At 38.2% G+C, this 22,879-nt stretch overlaps 2 protein-coding genes across 2 annotated transcripts in view; one reads left to right on the top strand and one right to left on the bottom strand.

The window, feature by feature from the left end:
• Window positions 1-22,879, top strand: part of LOC107595492 (zinc finger SWIM domain-containing protein 7-like) — a 125,310-nt gene that overhangs the window by 87,139 nt on the left and 15,292 nt on the right. The gene's annotated exons all lie outside the window — the stretch shown is intronic.
• Window positions 1-22,879, bottom strand: part of specc1 (sperm antigen with calponin homology and coiled-coil domains 1) — a 199,801-nt gene that overhangs the window by 49,548 nt on the left and 127,374 nt on the right. Inside the window, exons 4-12 of the mRNA XM_016285908.1 lie at window positions 20,159-21,624; window positions 14,812-15,019; window positions 13,500-13,573; window positions 12,983-13,158; window positions 7,916-8,100; window positions 6,370-6,470; window positions 6,215-6,287; window positions 4,956-5,082; window positions 2,596-2,698 (exon numbers count right to left, since the gene is read on the bottom strand). Of these exons, the coding sequence (XP_016141394.1) occupies window positions 2,596-2,698; window positions 4,956-5,082; window positions 6,215-6,287; window positions 6,370-6,470; window positions 7,916-8,100; window positions 12,983-13,158; window positions 13,500-13,573; window positions 14,812-15,019; window positions 20,159-21,624 (2,513 nt within the window). The remainder of the gene's footprint in view (window positions 1-2,595; window positions 2,699-4,955; window positions 5,083-6,214; window positions 6,288-6,369; window positions 6,471-7,915; window positions 8,101-12,982; window positions 13,159-13,499; window positions 13,574-14,811; window positions 15,020-20,158; window positions 21,625-22,879) is intronic.

Genomic DNA, 22,879 nt, shown 5'->3' on the forward strand with positions numbered 1-22,879 from the left:
GGGGGGGTACAATGCTGTTTTAAAGAGTTAAAGAGTTGGATTCTCATGCTAAACATGGCCAAAGTTTCAAAAACCATTTGTATATATAACAGAGTATTTCTGTGCCAAATACACACTTCCGGGTTTCTTACAAGGTTCGGAAAGTTTTTTTCGATCGTGGCTCTTCATGACGTAATGAAGGGTTAGAACTCCTTATATGGGCATTTTTCCCGGAAGAGTGCGCCCGCGCACACATCGACCAGAGTGAGAGTAAGAGTGCGCCCATCAACACGCTTCATTCGGCTGCACTGAACAGGACTCGCTCGAGAAGAATATCTCTAAAGAGGTGTGTTTTTGGTTGTAAGAGAAAGATAACCTTGTTCAGCTTCCCGAAGAATCATCTCGGTTACGTATGGTAACCCTCGTTCCCTGAAGGAGGGAACGGAGACGTCACATCGTCAGGGAACGGAGACGTCACATCGGATGACCGACGAAATTGGGATCTCGCTTAGAGGGACCAATCTACTTCGAGTGTAAACTAACCGAGCCAATGCACATTGGCATGCGATTATTGCATCCAGCTGCTGCTGATCACAGCGTGAGTATAAGTAGGCAGCAGATGCAGCGCATATTCAGGTTTTCGCTGAGGAGCCGAGCCGGTGACCCGGCCGCTCAGCGGTGGTACAGGAGCTGTGGCGACGGGACGTGACGTCTCCGTTCCCTCCTTCAGGGAACGAGGGTTACATACGTAACCGAGACGTTCCCTTTCAGTCGGTCACTCTCGACGTCACGTCGGAGGACCGACGAAATTGGGATCCTACCAAAGGGCCACAGCTACTGCCCCTTCCAGTGTCCTGTGGAAGCCACCTGCTCCCCTATTTTTTGGAAATACTCCACAAGAGGACCAGCTACTGCTACTATGGCACTACCCACGGAGTAAGACTGGATAACACTGGGAAAACGTACCCGTTCCACTCGGACCAGGGACGTTACGGAAGCTCGAACCTTCCCGAAGGAGGTTTCGGAAGCAATACACATATGGACATCCCTTAGGTGCCTATGGAAGAATGGAGGTGATTGAACCCTCTTGGAATGGCAGAAGTCTGCCGGGGAAACACGGGCTCAAGGCTATACCGTGGACTTTACACATATGAGATCCACTTGGGTCTTACATATGGAACCCAACCTTCTACTGGTTCTCAAGGATTCAGCGAGTGAAGGCCTGGCGCCGGACGCTCCACCATGTCTGGCTGCCGAGGGGATGGAGGAACTCAACAGGGTCTACTGTATGGACTCTCTGGAGTGGTTTTGCAAGCCGACCCGAAGCCGGGGCCTCTCAGTGCTTCTACCCGTTTGAGGTGAGAACACAGGAGGATACCGGCTCCAAACGAAGGCTATAGAATCTAGCGAATGTGTTAGGGGTCGCCCAGCCCGCAGCCCTACAAATATCTGTCAGCGAGGCGCCACGAGCCAGCGCCCAGGAGGATGCAACACCTCTAGTTGAGTGAGCTCGCAACCGGAGCGGGCAGGGCACACCCTGTGCCTGACAAGCCAGGGTGATGGCATCCACTATCCAGTGGGCCATCCTCTGCTTTGAGACGGCATTCCCCTTCTGCCGGCCTCCGTGACAGACAAAGAGCTGGTCTGAGGTCCTGAAGCTTTGCGTCCGGTCTACGTAGCACCTTAAGGCTCGGACGGGACAGAGCAAAGCTAGGGCTGGGTCTGCCTCCTCCGAGGGCAGCGCTTGGAGGTTCACCACCTGATCCCTGAAGGGAGTAGCGGGAACCTTGGGCACGTAGCCGGGCCGGGGCCTCAGGGTTACCTGGGAATCAGCCGGCCCGAACTCTAGGCACGAATCGTTGACCGAAAATGCGTGCAGGTCCCCTACCCTCTTGATAGATGATACGTTGTCTATAGCAAGATCCACATCGTCTTTATAAAGACGTAATGTCAAATTTGCCAGTTTGTTTTCCGGGGTAGCAACGGAGTTTCGCAAGTGTGTTTGTTTACGAACGTTTTAATAAATTAGGCCCAGTTCGGTGCTGGATTTTCACATCGTTTGATACTGAAAGATGGAGCGGTCCCAGCTATAAAAGATCCTGGTCATGATTCAGAACTGCAGACGGTAAGTGAAACAGCATCAAATGTCTGTGTTTTGTGCATGTCACTCTTTAGCTCCGCCCACGGCGTGCCTCCAGGAGCTCGGCTGTTTGTGGAGAGAATTGTAAAGCTGTATCTTTCTTTTATAAATATGATAAAACTAAAGACTTTTTGGAGATATGAAGGATGCAGTACTACTCTATAGGTACTCAAGATTAATATGAGATTGGGTGAAACTGTGTGTGTTAGACCTTTAAGTATCAATCAAATGTCAAAAGCTTAAAAATGCATTTAAACTTTCAGCCATCACACTTTCCATTTTCAGTTATTTGTGTAGTTCTGTTTGGTGGCCTTAATGGTGCAGAAATTACACATTTCACTTTTAAACATGTCAGTTTTTTTCACTCTGCATTCCTTTGGCAATGTTGTATTTAAACAGTCATGGCAATAAAACTTGCCTGAAAGATGAGAGAGAGGGACATGGTGAGAAAGGAGGTCAGGGCCTGTGCTTCTTACCGGATAGCCTTCTGTTTTCTTCTGGCACCACTTCAGTAGAGCGTTCCTCTTAGATCCACCATACTCCCGCGCCAGAGCAGACAGAGGGTCTGTTCTTTCCACACTAGCATCAGGGGACAAACACATACACACGTACGGTCACTAACACTGCATCTGTACATGTGTGTGAGACCTCATGAGGTTTTGGAGTGTGTGACATGCACTCATAACATTTAGTTATTTCCTAAATGCGATTATAGCATTGAAAGAGCTAAATGTATTTGCGTACTCTGAAAATCTGCACAAAATATATACTGTATTTGGGATAAATAATGTAACGACAGATTGTGAGTGACTTTCACTTGACGGATATAGTGTTTAACCACTGCTAAAATCCTCACACACATGTGAAAGTACATCAGTAAATCAGAAGCATCTGTCTGCGAGAGACAGAATGAAAGCTAATCAGATTGCCTTGTGTGTTCGTGGGAAAATAGGATGACTCTGTGGTCATTGCACTGGAACTCCGAACACTATATGCGTCATTGTTTTATTACCTTTCACACTGATGTCTGTAAGGATTTGAAACAAATACAAGATTCAATATATATATTCTCCAATACATAATATTTAATGTTATAAAGGGATTACATTACTATTTATGTGAAAGAGATCAATACTTTTATTCAGCAAGGATGCATTAAATTTATCAAAAATGACAGTAACATTTTTATATTGTTATATTTTTAGTAGCACAACTATTTTCAACATTGATAATTATTTATTTTTTTAGCTGCAAATCAGCATATCAGAATGATTTCTGAAGGATCATGTGACACTGAAGAGTGGAGTAATGACTGCTGGAAATTTAGCTTTGCCATCACAGGAATAAATGACCTTTTAACATATATTGAAATAGAATCTTGAAGATAGATATCTTGAAAGATAAAAAAAAAAAAATAAAAAATAAAAAATAAATTCAGGAACATTTGAATGGTAGTGTATATAAAGGCAATTCTGTCATTTGTAATAATAATGAAAAAATACACATCAAACAGTGTCTGTTTTCAATGACACAAATTTAAAGGCACAATATGTAAGATTTTTTTATTAAAATATCCAAAAACCACTAGAACAGTGTTATATATTTTCCTGACTTGTGTACTTACATTATCCCAAATGTTTCGAAGAATGTTTAAATCCAGAGAAATAAGCAATTTTAACTAGTGACGCGGAGCGTGTCCATAGTGTTATTGTGTCGCCTGCCAATGATGTCATAACCCCTCGAACCCCTCGTTTTGTTTTGTAGAAAACATGGAAACACCAAAGACGCTTTAATATGTTGAGCATTTTAATAGACCGGTGACGACCGCACAGAGTAGCATTATAACAGAACTTTCAAATGTATCTAGTATGATAAAACAGCGCTGCTTTTTTTCCCCACATACGCACAACCGGAAGGAGCGGAAGCGGTCGACTGTGGCATAATAAAAGCTCCACTGCTTTCGAGCCGTATGTCACGCTCGTTCAGCGGCCTCGTTTCGCTTCGACGGCTTCCAGCCTTACTCTGCTTCATTCTACTTCGTTAATAAATCATTAGCTCATCCATGAACATGATTTCTGCCGAGTCCCATCGGATTGCATCGGCTGTGGGGATGAAGACCACAACTCCATCAAACTACGCCTTTGCCTCTTTGTTTATTTTGAATACGCGCCCTCTAGCGGCGAAAAATTACACATTGTACCTTTAAAACACATCAAAGAATTTCTCTATATATCATTTAATAATTGTAAAAAAAAAAATTTAAGAAGTAACAAATGGTGAAATGTTTAAATTATGTGTTACAGGACCATGACAAATTTACATATTCATGTACATTTTAAACTAAAATCTTAGAAAATCTTGAAGAGTCCGTGAACACATCATGCGTCAACTTCCCAACAGTGTTTTTGAAGCAGGGCAAAAAAAGGTCATGCCAAACGTTCTATATCAAGACCTTTTTTATTTGTAGCAGTTTGTGCCAAGTATGATTCTGTTCAAATTGTGAATCACCAAAGAGACTGACTTGCATAACTCGAGGCATTGTTTCCAAGCAGAACAGCAGGGGTTAGCGAAATGAAAACAGGGAGAAACTGTTGAGGAATGCGGAATGCAAGTGTATCATGGATAAGAAATGCAGTTCAGGTCTTTCTAATTTGAGTCATCTTATTAGTCTATGTCTCAGCTTTATTCACATATATTTAGCAGCGAAAGGTAGCTTGTGAGTCTTTCTTTCATAAGACATGAACAGTCTGTTTTCATAAACAGTCATCTGTTGTTTTAGTGCCCCTAGTGAGGAAGACATTTGCTGCATCTGTGCTTTTATGTTTTTGAAGCTTACTTGAGTTTGCTGTTGGCTCTGTTGTAAGTGGATGTGCGGCCATTGAAGTGAGTTGGAGTTTTAATCACAGACTCGAGGGATGGACTCTTCCTCATAAGAGACGAGGGCTTCAGTTCATCACACGACCCTGAGAGAGACAGAACCACAGACACACAGGGGAAATTTTATATTGTGTCCCATTATTGCCACATTTCTGGAGAATATCCTCTCTAAGGACATAATAAAATCCACAAAGAGAAGACATGACACAATATTAAGATAATTTAATAATATTAAGATAACTGATACTACGAATGCCAAAGCAAAACACTTTCTGAAGAAATGATATACCACCATAATACATGATACATGACCAAAATAATAAGGTATGGGGTCATTTTTTGTAATAAATTAATCATTTTATTCTGCAAGGATGCATTAAATTGATCAAAAGTGACAGTAAAGAAATTTGTTACAAAATAAATAAAATAATACAACAATAATAATTTTTATTGAGCCGCAAATTAGCACATGTGAATGATTTGTGAAGGATCATGTGACACTGAAGACTGGAGTAATGACCTTGAAAATGTAGCTTTGCCATCACAGGAATAAATTACAATTTAATATATATTACAATAAAAAACAGCTATTTGAAATTATAAGAATTTTTCATAATATTCCTGTTTTATGTATTTTTGATCAAATAAATGCAACATTTGTGAGACTTAAGAGACATAAAACATTAAAAGATTTTACAGAACCCAATTTTAACGGTAGATATTTACACTATTATTTTTGGACAACTTCAGTGGAAGTCAACTGTGAATTCTGAAAAAAAAGTGATTATAATAGTCACAAATATTAATTCTTCCATGTGTTATTTGATCTGTAATAAGTTATTGCAATCCTATTTTAGCATTGGAACTAGTGCTCTAAGCAGATTAACTTTAACTTATTTTAAAATGATGTTAAGTTTTGTGGCTATACAGTACTTTTGAAGAAATAATACTTTTACTTTTTTCCCCAGAGCAATACCAATTGACCCCATTTTAGACACTGATGTTTTAGACAGATTTCAGACAAAGATAATTACTTTATATTACAAGTGCATACATGCGCACAGTTTCACAATTTCAAATTGTCTGTGGTAAGCAACAACATGCCACAGATGCTATGAACAGTTTAAATGTAAATGTTTCTCTACAGTATAGGTGTTTAAGGATAACTGAAGTGTTTGTTTGAAGGACGCTCCTCAATTCTATGTCACTACGAAGTACCATTGTGGGGGAAATCTCCAAAGGCGATTTTTCTCTCAAGGGTCTTTGACAGCGGCTTGATTCCAGAGTGCCTCTAGAAACATAAGACACATGTCAGTGATAGCATGGCCCATACTCCAGTATAAATGCGTGGTTTATTGTGAGATTTGTAGTACCTGCATGGGTGAGACAGCAGCTGCAGGGGCTGTACGGACTGGTATACCACTCAGGGGGCTTCTGGGAGATGTATGCATCTGTACTGAGCTGCTGGGTACATCTAGAAGAATACAGTGAAACACTTTTAAAAATGGCCATAGAAAATCCTATTTCCAGCCACACAGACTACATTAAAAATCTCTTTCGTATGTCATTCCAAACCTGTATGACTTTTGGAACACAAGGTGTTTTTGAATTTAGAACAGCTAAGGTGCGTCGTTAGACACAATGTGGAGCGGAGAGACTAAAACCCACTCATCTGTTCTAAATTCACTGTAAACCATGGCTTTACAGGGCTTATTGCTTTTATAAAATGTTAGCATGTGCTTAGCCCACCCAGTAAGTCAAAATTTTCAACAAAAATCTAACATTTTAAAAAAATTTCATAGTTGCATAATAATACTGATGTAATGAGGTCACAGGTGTATGTTTATATAGTAATTTACAACAGCTTCGAACATGGCTAAAACAATCATAATCAAGGACCGGAACTTTGGTTTTGGTGACCAGTGACTTCTATTGTATGGACAATAAAAAAAAATCTCAAAATATCTTCTTTTAAAAATTGCATTTGGGTGAGTAAATGATGACAGAATTTCAATTTGTTGGGTGAATTATCACTTCAAGGTTATTTACACAGGAGGTTCAGTATGACAATACAATAAGTCAAGAGGATACTGCATAATATCGCTTTTTTAATTCCTCATCCAATATAGTTTTTTACTGGCCCATCCTTGAAAAACAGCATGCAAAGGGTTACAAATGAATCTCCACTCAAACTATTAAGATCATATAAAATGTAAATGTGAAAATTGGATTTGTCATAATACAAACTGTATATGGTAAAGTAATGGTTCACGAGGACCCTTATGAGGACAATTATATTTTGATGAAGCTGGAATGACTGTCTGACGACACCACATTAGACTTTCTGAAATACCCTATTTTATTCTACAGAACATTTTATAAAAATCACAAGCTGTACTAAAAGTTATTAATAATAGGACTCTTTGTCTTATTATTCTAGGAACATTAAACAACCTCTCCAATCTAGCATGACATTTTTTTGTGATTAATGAGCAGAAGTCCTGCTGTCTCACCACCCGTAACTTACAGAAGTATCTATCCAGCATAAAGACAGGCAGGAATGATTTGAGAGGTCTGGCTGCTGTAATGAGAGCCAGACTTTCCTGCAGACGTGTTACTGATAGATTGTGATGGCAGACAGGAGATGTTTGGAGAGAATTACATCATTAGCTCAGATTAAAATACGGCTTCTGTTAGTATCTGTTTCACCATGATTGCGCCATGATCTAAACATTTCATCACTGCCTAAATATTTTTTCAGCAATCATTTTACCATCTGAGACATTTTACTCAATGACTCAGATATTTAAAATTAATGTTACACGGAAGAAAAGATGAGAAAAAGGGAGAGGAGAAAACTGAGAATGAGGGGAGACTGAGGGAAAAAAAGAAAAGCATCGAGAAAGGTCGTGTCCTCACTCGGCACAACTGTGTCAAAAGACTTGATGAGAGATTTGACCGTGGCTCCTGGTTCTGAGGGCATGCTGCTTCCACTCTCATTGCCATTGGTTAGGAAGCCACCAGGTGCATTCTGGGACATGGTCATTCGGCACCAGTGAGGACTGCCATCTGAGTCAGAGAGACTAACGTCTTCACTCCATGACCTATCAATCACAGAACACATATACAGATATAGAGAGGCCACAGGGAAGTGAATGTATTTTACATGAGGTGCTACATGTGCATATGAATAAACTATTTTACATGCTGTACAGTAAAATACAATAAAATAGACAATTATGCGATTTTCGTTGTTTTTTTTATGACTGTAAAAATACAAAAAAATAAAACAAAAAAGTAGCTTGATACCAATTCATGTTTAATAATTTAATAATATTAAATAATAATAGTAATTTCAAACCATATCAAAATGGCATTCAGTAATAATGAATTAGTTCAATCATGTTTGATTCACATCTCACCCCATTAATCAAGAGAATTTGCATTAAAAATAAAGATATAAAGTTATTTTAGGACTACACTTTTTTTTGCATCGTCACTTTTTTCATCATAATTAAGCATATTTCCTCCTCAAAAATTCATAGTGTCTAAGCATGTGTAATTGATATTATCCTTGATTCTCATCATTTACATCAATTACTGTTATTTTTTGAAAATGCTGCAATATAATGTTTTATTAAAATACTACATTAATGCCACAATCTAAACAATCTTAAAGGTTATAAAAATATGCATCCATGTTCTTTATGCACAATATAATTTCTTATTTCTATCTTTTGATTTTGAAATGAAACATGCCCAGCCGTATCTTTTGACAGGTTTTGTGGGATTCAAAAATGATGGCTGATTGTTAAAAATTCACATATAATGTCCACAAAAAGAACTACATTGAGGGATTAATTGAATGATTTTTGTACAAGACCATAAAGATATAATTTCTCAAGTTTAATCAATACGCTGTAGACAACATTGGTATATTAGAGCTAATTGTCCCCACATCACACAGTGTACTGGAGACAGTACAGTATATTATGCACATTTGAGCACATTTAAGTGAAGTTTACTACCTGAGGCAGAAATGTCCTCTTGTGCAAAAATGGTTCAATATGCGAACAGTATTGCATAATATAAAAATGCTAAATATTAGCAAGGACACAGTTCTAGTGATGCCTCTGCTCAGGATAAAGTCCCAAACTGTCTGTGTCATGTTTCTTTACTGTAGATGCATGTATACAAACATGTGAAAGCGAAAAATGAGAAGCCCCAGTGGAAGCAGCCTTAAAAACACAGACATAACATGCTGGAATGATCTGATTTATTGACTTTAAAAATACAGAATACATTGATGAAAATTTTATACATGTACATTTAAAACCCCATGTGTTAGCGATAAATAGTATTGTATCTCTCATGAGTACAAACGTCATTGCAGTCACATGAAAACAGTACATCAGTTACATTTGCACATTCACTGAATCGTAACAGAAACTGCATCATTTAAAGGCAGAGGTGTGAAACTGCTAAGCATGCAATCATATTTTGGCACAGTCATGTCCTGAACTGTTAATACTAGCATGTAATATAATTTCTGATAAACTGCATCTAGATGAATATGTTCCTGCGAGACATACAACCTGAGATTTGACAAAACGGCAGTCGAGGACCTGACTTCAAGTCTTTAAAAAGCTCGAAGATGATTTTGTACACTTCATATTTGAGAGTCACGTCTCATTCGCATTCGCAATATCATGTGATACTCACATTCACTGAGAAACTTTCAAACTGAAATGATTGAACAATGCAAATAGGGGTGTGGAGTGGAGTAGAAAGCTTCACGCATGAGGAACACAAACAGAAGTGCTTAGCTAAGCTGTTTACTTTGAACGTGAGGTAAAGCACGTTTCTCAAAAGCTCGACTGATTTCTTATCACTACTTCTAGTGATAGTGATGTAACAAAAAACGACACCGAGACGACACAACCACCTTTACTGTACAGCAAACATCATCCAATACAAGTAATCTTCATTGGTTAGTGCTTGAGTAAATCAAATAAAAACATTTACAAGTTAGTGGGAATCAGTGTGTTTAAAGACTAAAACAAGCTTTATATGTTGGAGTGTTGATAGGAATGGTTTGTCTGCCATCTAGTGTTGGACTTGCACACAGCAGTACAAAACTAAAATGTAATCATTTGAAGTGGCACATGAATGTTCCCAATGTCTTCATGTAACTGAAATAGATATATCTGCTCTGCCCAAAGTGTAAACACCAAGAATATGAAAGAAATTACCTGGAATAGAGGGAATTAAATGGTTTACCCTGTCGTGGCTGCTGTTGAAATACAAAACGTTAAGACAAAATCAAAAAGTGCTGGTAAAGTATTAAAGGTCTATAAATGTTGGCTTTATTCCTAAGGCAGCACAATACGAAGCTATTTTTTTGTACTTTAAAAAGACAGTGCCCAGTCAGGGATATAATAAATTAATGTTACAGATACATACACAATTTGTTTGCTTTTTCTTCCAATTATCCCCAACGTTTCAGTTGGCCCTGCTTAAAGGTATAACAACACAAGCCTAAAGCAGGTCACATGATCAAACACACTTCAAATAGTGCAGGGGCTGTTTGCTTTAGAACAAACACAAAATATATCTTCTGAGCAGGTGTGGAAACCGCATATGTATTCCGGTTTTGTGATATCTTTTTCATCAAAAAAATTCAGAATTTGTCTTCACTTTCTCTTCACAAATAATACTGACACACAGATAACTCTGTATTACAATACTGTAAACCAGTCATCAGTTTTAACCCTAGACATCTATCGCCCCTCAACTGCAGTCTTGGAGGTCTCAAATGCAGGTCCAGTGGCAATACTGAAAGAAACAAAGAAAACAAAGGTATATTTAAGGTTCAGAATTCGGTTCGGAATGAAGATCTATTAAAAAAATACTTGCTAAATTAAGTTTATTAGGATGAAAGCCTCAGATTGACTCATTGAGATGAGCAGCATCACCAGTAAATCGAGCATCATTTATAAAACAAATGTTTTCATCATGGCAGCAAATGCTCATTCGTCATCATCAACCTTCATGCATCTCTCTGGAAATCAATAAAACATTTGACACTTTTCATTAGCAGATTGTAAGCAGATGATTGAAGGAAGAAAACCTTCAAACATTTCCAGAAACCTGTTTGTTTCACAATCTATGTGCAAAAATCATAGCAAACAGCAGATGTCGCCACATACAAAGTTTTCGAGGGCAAGAAAGTAAGGAAAAGTAGAACTAGCAAACAAAGCAGACCCAGCCCCGTTTGAATAAAATGAGCACAGCCAATCAGATAGTAGTATTGTTCAAAGCAGTGGGCGGGTGGCTAAGGCAGGGAAAACAGGCAAGACACAAGCTCTTGAACATCCTCAATGATTAAATCACTCTGACCATCCATAAGCATTCATACTAGCATTCTGTATGAGTGCTGGGCTGGTGATAGCAGTGCACTCACCTGGGTCAAAGGGAAATCCTTTAGAGAGCAATCTCAGGGAGCATCTGAGGGAGGGGGGAAATCGACGCGCACTGGCTGTCCGTTTGAACGAAGGGGTCGGGAAGAGTTTTAAAAATCTAGCAACTCAGACGCACTACTTATAAAAGCGCCCATCTCAAAATACTTCAACTAGTATTCAATACATGCACTCATCTTATTGGATTCCTATAATGAAGCGCACAGGTCTAGTGTCACATGATAATGGGGAGACAATGTTGTTGCTAATGCTCTGCAGACTAATGCAAGATATTCTATGAAGCTAGCACACAAAACAGACATGAACACCAAAGCATTAATGCCAGCCCAACACCATTTGACACAGGTAAAGATGTTGCTGGGACATTCATTTTCCTCAAACAGTTTGTTCGGTGCATCAGATGTTGTTCTTGGTGGATGAGATGTATAAATTTGCACATCAAATAGATCATCAATTCATTATCAGTTCATCTAAATGAGTGTTTATAATTTAAAAGATATGGCATGTATATTTGTGTGTTAAAAATAAGGTTGTGTATGAAACCTGAAAAAAGCTGTATTCACTTCCTATGACGTCCCACATTTTGTGTATGTGATTTGATGGCTAGTAAGTTAAAAATTATGTTTAATTGAGTGGTTGAACAAAGTAAACAACATTTACAGTCTTGTTATTGTTAACTAAAACTATTAAAAATAGTTTTCCTTAACTGAAATAAAATAAAATAAACAAATTAAAAACATTAGTGCTATCTATCTATCTATCTATCTATCTATATATATATATATAATATTTTATATATTTAATATATATATAATATTTAAAAATGACAAATCTTAAACTAAAATTGAAATGAAAATATGAAAACACAAGGTAATTCAAAATATTAATAAATATCATAATAGTAACTATAAATGATAACTAGTATAACACTGAACATTTAAAAATGTCCAACTTTTTATTTAATTTCTAGTAAGAGATAATCAAGCAAATATTTGATGACTACAATGCTTAATGTCTAAAGTTCATTTGAACTTGTCTTTTATCTTTGCCTTTTAATTTACTTTTTTCCTCAGAAGTTAAAAGGAATATTTACAGAGCTGCCTTTGGTTTCGAACACAGTACGTAGTAGTTTTTGGGGCCATATCACAGTTTAAAGCTACTATAAAAAAAAAAGTAAACAGATGCAAGATAGTGTGTAAAAGCAGAGGAGTGAGGGTAATTTTGCATGACTAGTGATTTGAGTGTCCATTGGTACAGTTTACTGCAGCCTTTAAAATGTCAGACATCAATTTCAGACTCTAAAAAATGTCAAATTCAAATTCTTTATCTGATCTTGAGATTGTAAAATACTTAGGAAAAAACTTTGGGATGTAGCAAACTATACCATTGAACCCAGTCAGCGGCTGTCAGAGATTGATATTTGTATAGAGGCGATGGTTGTAGGAATTGAGAGCCCAGATGGATAGCAGAGGGGAGGGCAGTGTTGAGTTCATGAGTGATTGTGTACCTGGTGCCCTGGATCTGCTCCAACTCTGAAGCCAGTCTTGCGCTGTGCTCCTGCTCCTCCTGCAGACGTCTGCGCAGCATGCGCAGCTCCTGCTGAGCTTCCACCTTTATGTCATTGGCGACCACTACTGCTGTCTGGAGGTCAGCCTGGAAACGGCGCCACTCCTCTGTCTCATCCTGAAAGTCCGCACACAAACACATGCATTTTTAGTCATGTGGAGCGGAAGTGTTTTGGCCTTCTTGTGAGCTCATGGGGCTGGTCATGGAAATGTCTTTTTCAATCTTGGTGACTGATGGGCACTGACATGGTAGGCTGCAATCCAGCTTGCATTTGCAGCTCAAAGTGTGCTCTAATGAAGACCGTTCTGGTCTCATACACATAGCACTGTTCTGCACAGATGGAAGATATTCCTCCTGAATTATACAAACTGACATCCACTGTCAAACATGCATGGCTATGCTGTAGTTCATTACAAAATGAAGAAAGTACCAGAAGAAAAACAGATAAACAATTCCACCTTCATCTGTTTATTCATGGCCTTAATCTGCTTCTCCAGCTCAGCCTTGTTTTCTTCCAGCCTCTTGATTTGATCTGAAAAATAAGGACAAAATTACAATTCACAAAAATTATATATACACAACCATTTAAAAGTGTTGCGTCAGCAAGATATTTTTTGTAAAAGAGATAAATATTTTTATTCAACAAGGATGCATAACTTTTTTTCCCCAAAAGTGACAGTAAAGACATTTATAATGTTACAAAAGATTTATATTTCAAATAAATCCTTTTCATTTGAACTTTCTATTCAAAGAATCCTAAACAAAGTTTCACATTTTTCATAATAAATAAATAAAAATTAAGCAGTGCAAATGTTCTTAATATTGATAAGAAAATACATGTTTCTTAAGCACTAAATCAGCATATTAGAGTGATTTCTGAAGGATCATGTGACACTGAAGACTGGAGTAATGATGCTAACAATTTATCTTTACCATCAAAGGAATAAATTACAATAATTTTTAAAAAGAAACCAGTTATTTTAAACTGTAATAATTTTTCATAATATTAATGTTTTTTATCAAATAAATGCAGCCTTGATGAGCATAAGAGACTTCTTTCAAAAACAAAAAAATGGATAGACTCAAACTTGTACTCAAACTTTAGTGTATAAAATAAATGTTTTTAAATAAATAAAAAATAAGCCTACAATTACATTTGACTCCTAAAAATCTTAATTACTGTGATATATCCAGACATTTTTTTAAATACATCTTTTTTATTATTAAACATAACATTAAACTTTCTTTTGAATTTGGGGTAAACTCTGAACTCTGTTCTTGAAACTTAGGACTAAAAGCCAAAAAGAGTCTTGAAATATAAATACTGTTTAGCTTATATAACTAAGGGCAATAACAAGGAGCTATTTACATTTATTTAGTTTATTGCAGCTGGACAGACACAAGCTGAGCTGCAATAAAACTACAATCTGCACCATAAAATTTCCTCCCCCCCTGCTTACAGAGGAAAAGAGAGGAAAGCAGGCACGCTCACAGTGCATATGAATCCTGCATGATGCAGTTTGGCAAAGATTTAAGCTGGAGAGATCTAAGTACTAAACAGCTCAGTATCTCAATCCATCCAGGCTGCCAGAACCAATCAATGTGTTTCACTAATCACAGCAGACTCCAGCCAGTGTGTGTGCATGTAGGCCAGATGATACTGTATATTTAGCATTGGCTGAGGGTGAGCAGTTAAACATTCACAGCATTGGGGTTCTGATCATTTGGCAAGGTGGTATACTGAGATCCAGAGACAGATAATTGTCATACTCTCCAGGTCCAGAATGGTCTGGTTGGTGTGCAGTCTAACTGCCCGTTGCTGCTCCACCTGGTCCTCCAACTCAAAGATGGTCTCTTTTAGGTCCTTGATCTGGTTCTCAGCATCTCTGTTCTTCTCCTCTAAAGCGAGCATGTTGGCTTTATGATCTTGTTCCTGTTTCTCCACCTTCTCCAGCAGCTGCAGCCTGTCTGCCTCCACCTGTACATACAGACACATACATGCCTCAAAAACACTGTTACTATTTTTAAAACACTGTAGTGCAGCTATTCAGGAAGCATATCTCTTATTTAATAAGGGCCTTCTATTGCAGCTCTAACTGGCCAGTACTGCACACTGACTGCAATCCACAGCCTTTGACTAACACAAACAGAGGTTACTGGCAAAACCTAACAACAAACCAAATTATTTTTTAAACACTTGATACTGCTTTGAGGGGGGGGGGGGATTGCCAGAGCCAAGGATTCAGATCATTCCCGCCCATCCAGGCTAACACAATTCACATTTTTTATCGTTTTTGACCAAATACCCCTTGATTTGTAGGCATTTTCATGTAATTGTGAGATACATAAAACAGATACAGGTGCATCTCAATAAATTAGAATGTCATGGAAAAGTTCATTTATTTCAGTAATTCAACTCAAATTGTGAAACTCGTGTATTAAGTAAATTCAATGCACACAGACTGAAGTAGTTTAAGTCTTTGGTTATTTTAATTGTGATGATTTTGGCTCACATTTAACAAAAACCCACCAATTCACTATCTCAAAAAATTAGAATGCTTCCTAGTGAACCAAACTGAGAGACCATTTTGAAGGCTCAGGAAACCTTTGCAGGTGTTTTGAGTTGATTAGCTGACTGGCATGTCACCATATTCTAATTTGTTGAGATAGTGAATTGATGGGGTTTTGTTAAATGTGAGCCAAAATCATCACAATTAAAAGACTTTAAAAAACTTATTAAAAAACCAAAGACTTAAACTACTTCAGTCTGTGTGCATTGAATTTATTTAATACACAAGTTTCACAATTTGAGTTGAATTACTGAAATAAATGAACTTTTCCACAACATTCTAATTTATTGAGATGCACCTGTAAATAAAACAAAAAGTGAGAATCATGGGTTAGATTAGATTTGTGAAAATAAATTAATACTTTTATTTGGTTAAATTGGTCAAAAGCAGCAATAAAGATATATCAAATTTTAAATAAATGCTATTATTTTAAACTTCATAATCAAAGAATCCTGTATAAATGTACCATGGTTTCCATGTCATATTAACCAGCACAACTGTTCAAAATAATAAGAAATGTTTCTTGAGCAGCAAATCAACATATTAGAATGATTTCTGAAGGATAATGTGACAATGCAAAATTTTAATTCACAATGTCAATTGTATTTGTAATAAAAAATGCTTAGTTTTCTTTCAAAAACCTGGTAGTGTATTTAGCTGTAGTATTTATGATAATGTGTTAATGTTGAGACTAAGGTTTTAATTTAATCATACTTTAATAACTTCTTATTTTAATAAGGTTTACAGGGTTAATATGCTCTAAAAGCACCATGCCCAGATCTATGCTGACTGTCAGTGTGCGAAAAACCTCTCTAAAAATGTTACAAAAAGAGGTCTTGTACAATTCAACATTCATTAGTATCATCAATTATTATCCACCCCTGCAATAAACAAAACATTGCTTTTTTAAAGAAATTCATCACCATAGAGATCCTTTAAGAATGAATAGTCACAGTCTAGTCTGACTTTTAAAAAATTCAGTTTTGCACATCTCTACTGATGTTGAAGTACTAAACTTAACTTAACATCTGAATTCTATCAAATGAGTATTAAGTCAGACAACAGGAAACAGTATTGCTCCAGTGTTGCATACTAATTCATTGAGAATTAGATAATTCTTGTTGTGGTATAGGCCAGGTCATAATTCACTTGACAGTTGGATCAGCCTATACAGAACAGAACAGCGTCTGAGTCACACACACCTCTTTCTTCAGAGCCTTGTGAACAGAGAAGTGCTCACTGAGTGTGCTCTAAGATGAGTGTGGCATCTTAAAGCTCTGTCCAGTGGCAACTCCCTCAATGACATCTGGACTGAGGGTGTATGCTGAAGCCAAAAGGCTTGGCTCACTCAAAGCGGTTAAGTCAGAGAGAAAATTAAAGTTCATTTTGCGTTTGGAGGTGCACTGGGTTCATGTGACAACCACGAAGTGCCAGTGATGTTTATGTTCTTGTGGGTTTATAACGTTCCTTTCTGTGTATAATTGTATTTTAAAGGATGAGGTATGCCTCTAAACACATCACTACAACATTTACAAGTGCAAACTAGGCAGCTACAAAAGCTTTGTAGAACTCAGAGAGGGTATTAGACAGCAAAGTTGTTTACCCAAGTTTCCCATTTAAATTGTACCACAAGTCTATAACATACTTTGGTTCAAATTTCTCAATGGTAATGTAAAACAACACCTGACGCCTGACGCCTGTTTCACACAGCAAACGTGAGCTTCGCGGCAGCTTCACGTCAGTGTAACTGAAGCGTCACTGCAGCTGCAGACTCGCTAGAGTATTCACACTGGAAGCGTATGTACAACGTCACAGCAGTGGCTCCAAAGCGACATATTTCTTTACAAAGACAACTATAAATTTGTTTTTAGAAGTTGGTCAGTCATAAACTTGAAAGTTTTAAAGTCTTGAAAGTTTATTAACATGGGGATTTGCATGTTAACATGCAGATTCGCGTGTAAATGGTAAGCAACAAAAACAGCTCCTATGTCGTTTCAGTCATACTTAAATATAGAACGTGCTGTTTATACGTATTTTTTTTATAACACACCATACTTTTACCCATAGGCGCCGATCTCTGGGGTGGAAATGGCCAAGCAGCACCCACAGAAAAATACGAGCTATTAATCTGAACCAAGTTATAGCTTAGTGTGTGTCCATAATATTTCTTATAGAAGCTGTCAATATGCTTTATGTTAGGTCTAATTTATTGTGCTTAAGCTCCGTTTTTGTAACTGATCGGGAGAAATGTGAATTACCGTATTGACCCGAATATAAGACAATGGTTTTTTCTTGGAAATACATCTGAAAAAACGCGGTCGTCTTATTCTGGGTCTAGACTTTGACATGTCAATAATACACCCACAACAATAGGTGACGCCAAATACGCATAAAACGAGTGTGCCATGATGTAATGCGTGTTGTAAAGATCGCAAGTAAAAACAAAAGAAAAAGAAAACCTTACAGCTGCATGAGTCGTGACTGTCATGTTAGCCTGATGGGACCAAACTCCCTTTGTGATTTTAAAACGTAAGACAGTACCCATATTTGAAGACTACAGTAAGATTTAACTTCTACTGTTAATAAGATTTTGGTAGGCTACTATTAGATGGATAGCCTAAATGTTCTAATTCAGATGGGCTACCTGTTTTTTTTATTTTTTTTAATGTTATCAAAAAGTGTATATTTTTTAAATGTGATTGTTGGTACATTTCACCAGTTTTTACCATACTTTCAAAACAAAAATTTAAATAGGAAAAATATGCAATATGAAAATAAATTAAAGCAAATATGTGCGTTAAAACTGTGAACTCGATGCAAACCAACACGCATATTCCATAACAAAAATGGTATCAATCACTCATGTACATTTAATAATGTTAAAAAAGTTTAATATTTATGAATTAGATTATAAACATATCCATTTCGTTGTGAGTGCAGTGTGCTTCCAGAGAGAGCCCGCCCACACAAGCTTCTGATTGGCTGTGATATTTGATTCTCTGGTGTCGTGTCATGTCTGGTGTGGACACCTAAATTGCTTGTCACTGGAATCTTGTCGCGTCGCGTGTAGTTAGGACATGGTGTAAGGGTGCTCCGATCAGGATTTTTGGAGCCAATCATCAATCGTCAATCGCAGGAAGCAGGAATCTGCTGATACGATCACAGATACCTATCTTTTTGAAGCTTTCTTTTTAACATGTAGAATTATTTTAGGGTGTCTACAGATATGAACAAGTTAAATTTAAGACTTTTTAAGACCTTTTTAATACCACCTTATGTGAAATTTAAGACCAAGCCTGTGATGGAAATACACATTATATTACATCTGTATATATAATATTTAACGCGTTTAAATGTAAAAAGAAAACAAAATATCATCGCTGTCAAAAATTCTATTTGTTATTACGATATACAGTGAACTTTTCATATCAGCAGACAATATCCCATACAAAATATTCCCAAAAAACATAATATTTTTTTAGACATTTTTCAATAATATATAATTATCTCACCTAAATGTTTGATCATGCAGTGCATTTTTGTTTTTACAATGGGGCAATTGTTGCACAATAGCTTACATACAGCAAAAGCCTGATTTTGTGAGCTGTATGTGAGGTGTTCTGCGACGGACCGCACACTGTCCTCATGACGCAATTTTTGTAAGAAGTGTCTGCGGAATTCCGCGCACACCGTCAGTGTGCAGACCAATTTTTGTGACCATGTGGACAGTCCACCTACAACAGCGCTGGCGAGGAGAATGTTATGTTTGTGTACTTTGACTGTGCATGACCATACCGTCTTTAGGAGAGCACACGAGTGCTGAATGGTTAAAACACTGGCAAGACTTCAAAAGAAATCCAAATTATAGTGACGATGCACCACTGCCTCGATTGTTCAAGTGACAATTCCTGTGTCAGCTGTGCAGCATGCAGCTCACTTAGTGCAGACGCAATATGGTGATTTGAAGCCATTTGTGTTTTTTAAAAAGAGAAAGAGAGAGAGCACACGGTGATTCACTCACGCTGTTTGTGAAATTACATCTCACAGAAAGTTTTCAAATTACTTTGTAAGTTATTTAATAAAGAAATATGATTTGTACCTAACCTTCAGCATTATAAATATTTTATATTTTATCCAATATTTTATCCATCATGCCAAACCTCTCACAGCAGGCACATCGTCAGCTTGAGATAGGTTTATGAGATTGGCCTTTATAGAGACTGCCGATCAAACTTCCCAAAGTAATTATTAGCTGATAGCTATAAGTAGCCAATCAGTCGGAGCACCCCTACTAAACTCTGCAGGAAGATGGTCCTTCAAGAGCAGGATGGGCATCCCGGGCATCTGTGGACTTATTCTAACAATATTCTAATAGCATTCAAGCACTACCAAATTAAAATCTAGTGATGAACAAATAATTGGCCAGTATTTAGGTCACTTCAAGATTATTGGAAGAGGGCGATACCTGCATCTTTATATTATAAACTACCAGTGTGGTTCTACACCTTGTCCAGCGCACCCTAAGCACACTCCGTTTTACTGCGTACCTGCTGTAGCTCTTGTCGTAGCTCCGTGCAACTCAGCACCAGCTTGTCTCTATCTTCATGTGCCGCTTTAAGCAGACTTTGCAACTCTGTGTTGTCACTGGCGCTCTGCACTGCCTTCAGCTCAGCTATCTTCTGCCGCTCCACCTCCACTTGCGCCTTCAGACTAGCACTCTCCGCTCTCAGAGCCTCCGTGGCTAGCCGCTGTTCCTCAGTTTTCCTCACCGCCTCATCTTTAGCAACCTTCTCACTCTCCAGATGCCCTTGAAGAAGCTCTACCTCTTCTTTTAAGCTCTTCACAGCGATTTGTGCCTCCTGATTCTCCATTTCCAAAGCTCTAAGACTGCCTGTCAGCTGTTGCTGGATGTCTACCAGCTTCTCTCTTTCAAAGCGGGAGCTCTCCACTTGCTCAGCCAAACGCTGTCCAAGCTCTGCAACCCGAGAGGCACGTGAAGCCTCAGCTTCATTACACTGAGCTTGTTCTCTGAGCCTCTGGAGAAGGGACTCATTCTGTTGTGCCAAAAGTTCTACACGCTCCCTTTGCTGCTGTAGGGAAGTTTGTAGTAGGCCCTTCTCCTCCACCAGACGCTCATTCTCAGCTGTTAGCTCCTGGACAACCTGTTGCTGGTCAGCCAGCTCCTGTAGAGTGGCCTGAAGTTCTTCGGCTGTACTGTGGTGACTCTCTTCCATCTTCTGGATGCGGTCTGTCAGGGACTCCACTGAGAGCTCTTTCACCGCACCACTGGGCACAACACTCTTAATGCTGCTACTGACTGAGTCAGAGCGTGAGAGAATCTTCTCAAATTCTGAGGATTCTGAGGAGGGTAAAGGAGAGCCTTTGGTTTCACTACCAGATGACGCAGAAGTTTTAAGGTGGCTTCCATTGACTGCACTGACGGCATCAGAAGTGGTGTTTTCTGGAAAAACCCCATTAACTGAATGCTTACTAGAGCTGGTAAGCAGTGTTGTGGTGCTCTCCAATGTAATGAGCTTCTGCTTCAAAGCCTGATTCTCTTCCCGCAAGGTGGCCAACTCACGCTGGAAACGTCCGTTCTTCTCCTTCAGTTCCCCTACAAGCACCTGGATGTTTCCAGACTGTGCTGGAGTCCTTTCTATCTCTGAATTTCCCTCTGGTGTCCCAGCCTCTGATGATGAATCCTTCCCTTTATGCCGCTGGAGCTCCATCCGTAACTTACTGATCTCAAACTCTTTGGTTTTGGCCTCAGCCAGAAGCTCCTTCACCTGACTCTCCAGCAGGTTCTTGTCGAAAACAACAGACTCTGCTTTGGTCTTGACAGAGCCACGTGAATGCTTGGACAGCGTGGACAGACTAGAGGTGCTGGCACTGGTGACCATCTTTTTGGCTGTAGAGCTTTTCAGTTGGTCACGCAATGATACACGTTCTCTGGAGATGCTTTGTGTGATCTCACGAGGAGCTGGGATCCCTGACTTTTTGGTTGATTGGACACCTGTGTAGAGAGGAAATAATGATATTCTGTTAGTGTTGGAAGTCTTTGTCTCAGTATATGCTGTACAAAATTGTTTGCTTGAGAAATACGACCAACCAAAACCATTCCTCTAGGCAGCTATATCCCTTTTTTTTTAAACCCAATAAATGATGTGATAAAAATGAATGATGTTTACATATGACTAAGGCCATAAGAATTAAATAGCAATATACTGAAACCAACTCCTGCCAACTCAGTTAGCCAACTCCTGTCCACCAGACCAGAGATATGTGACAATGCCACCATTTTTCTCATTCCATTGTACAAGGCCTGGTGTGTATCTGTGTGAGAGGTCATTCATTTAGAGTGATGACAGGACAAAATGTGTTTTGTCTTGTCACATTCAAATGGCCACCAGGCACTGCCTCACTACACTGTAGCCATAGCAGCACAGCAGAAACAAGAACACTGGCATCTGACTGGCATCAGAATGGGTGTGGGTGATGTATATTGTCTCTTTATGCTGTTTGCAAAATGGAGGTTAATTATTCTTTAGGAGGGGAGGCTGGTGAAAGGATTTTGTGGGTTTTGGAATAATCAGCAAATACACACAAATATGCTGGACTGGGGCTTGTTAAAGCTGATGCCTTAACCTATATTATTTCAAAATGAGTTTTCAAAGAGATCACTGTTACTCAGGCAAAAACAAAGTCAACCCAGGGGGCATTGAGATGGTAGAGAGAGATAAAACTACAAATATAAATGGCATATAAAACTACAAATACAGAGGAACACACAACGTCTTCAATGAACAAGAGAGACATATAGAACGCAAATGCACGAATGCAAACACTTTACTTAATACAGGGTTCTTACACCTTTTCCAAAATAAAATTTAAGTACTTTTCAAGCACTTTCAATGTGCATTTTCAAGAATTTCCAGCATTTTAAACTGTGGTAAATTACGTTTACATACATACTTGAGTTCTCCACTTTAAATCAGATGTTATTGTGCTATTAAAAACCACCTGTCTGGATTGTATATAACATTGCCTAATATAAATAGCCAACATACAGTATATAAATTATGAAATGTAAATTATATGAATTTTCAGAGTATCTGCAGTAGGGCTGCAACAACTAATTGATCAAATCGATTATTATCAATAATGGAAATAATCGACAACAATTCTCATGATCGATTAGTCGAGTCTGCCCACAGTGCACGTCCAACTTCAGCTGGTCGTGTCAAATTACAGCACTGAATTACAAAATG

The sequence above is a fragment of the Sinocyclocheilus grahami genome, unplaced genomic scaffold, assembly GCF_001515645.1.
Source record: "Sinocyclocheilus grahami isolate Dianchi unplaced genomic scaffold, SAMN03320097.WGS_v1.1 scaffold203.1, whole genome shotgun sequence".
NCBI classification, from domain to species: Eukaryota; Metazoa; Chordata; class Actinopteri; order Cypriniformes; family Cyprinidae; genus Sinocyclocheilus; species Sinocyclocheilus grahami.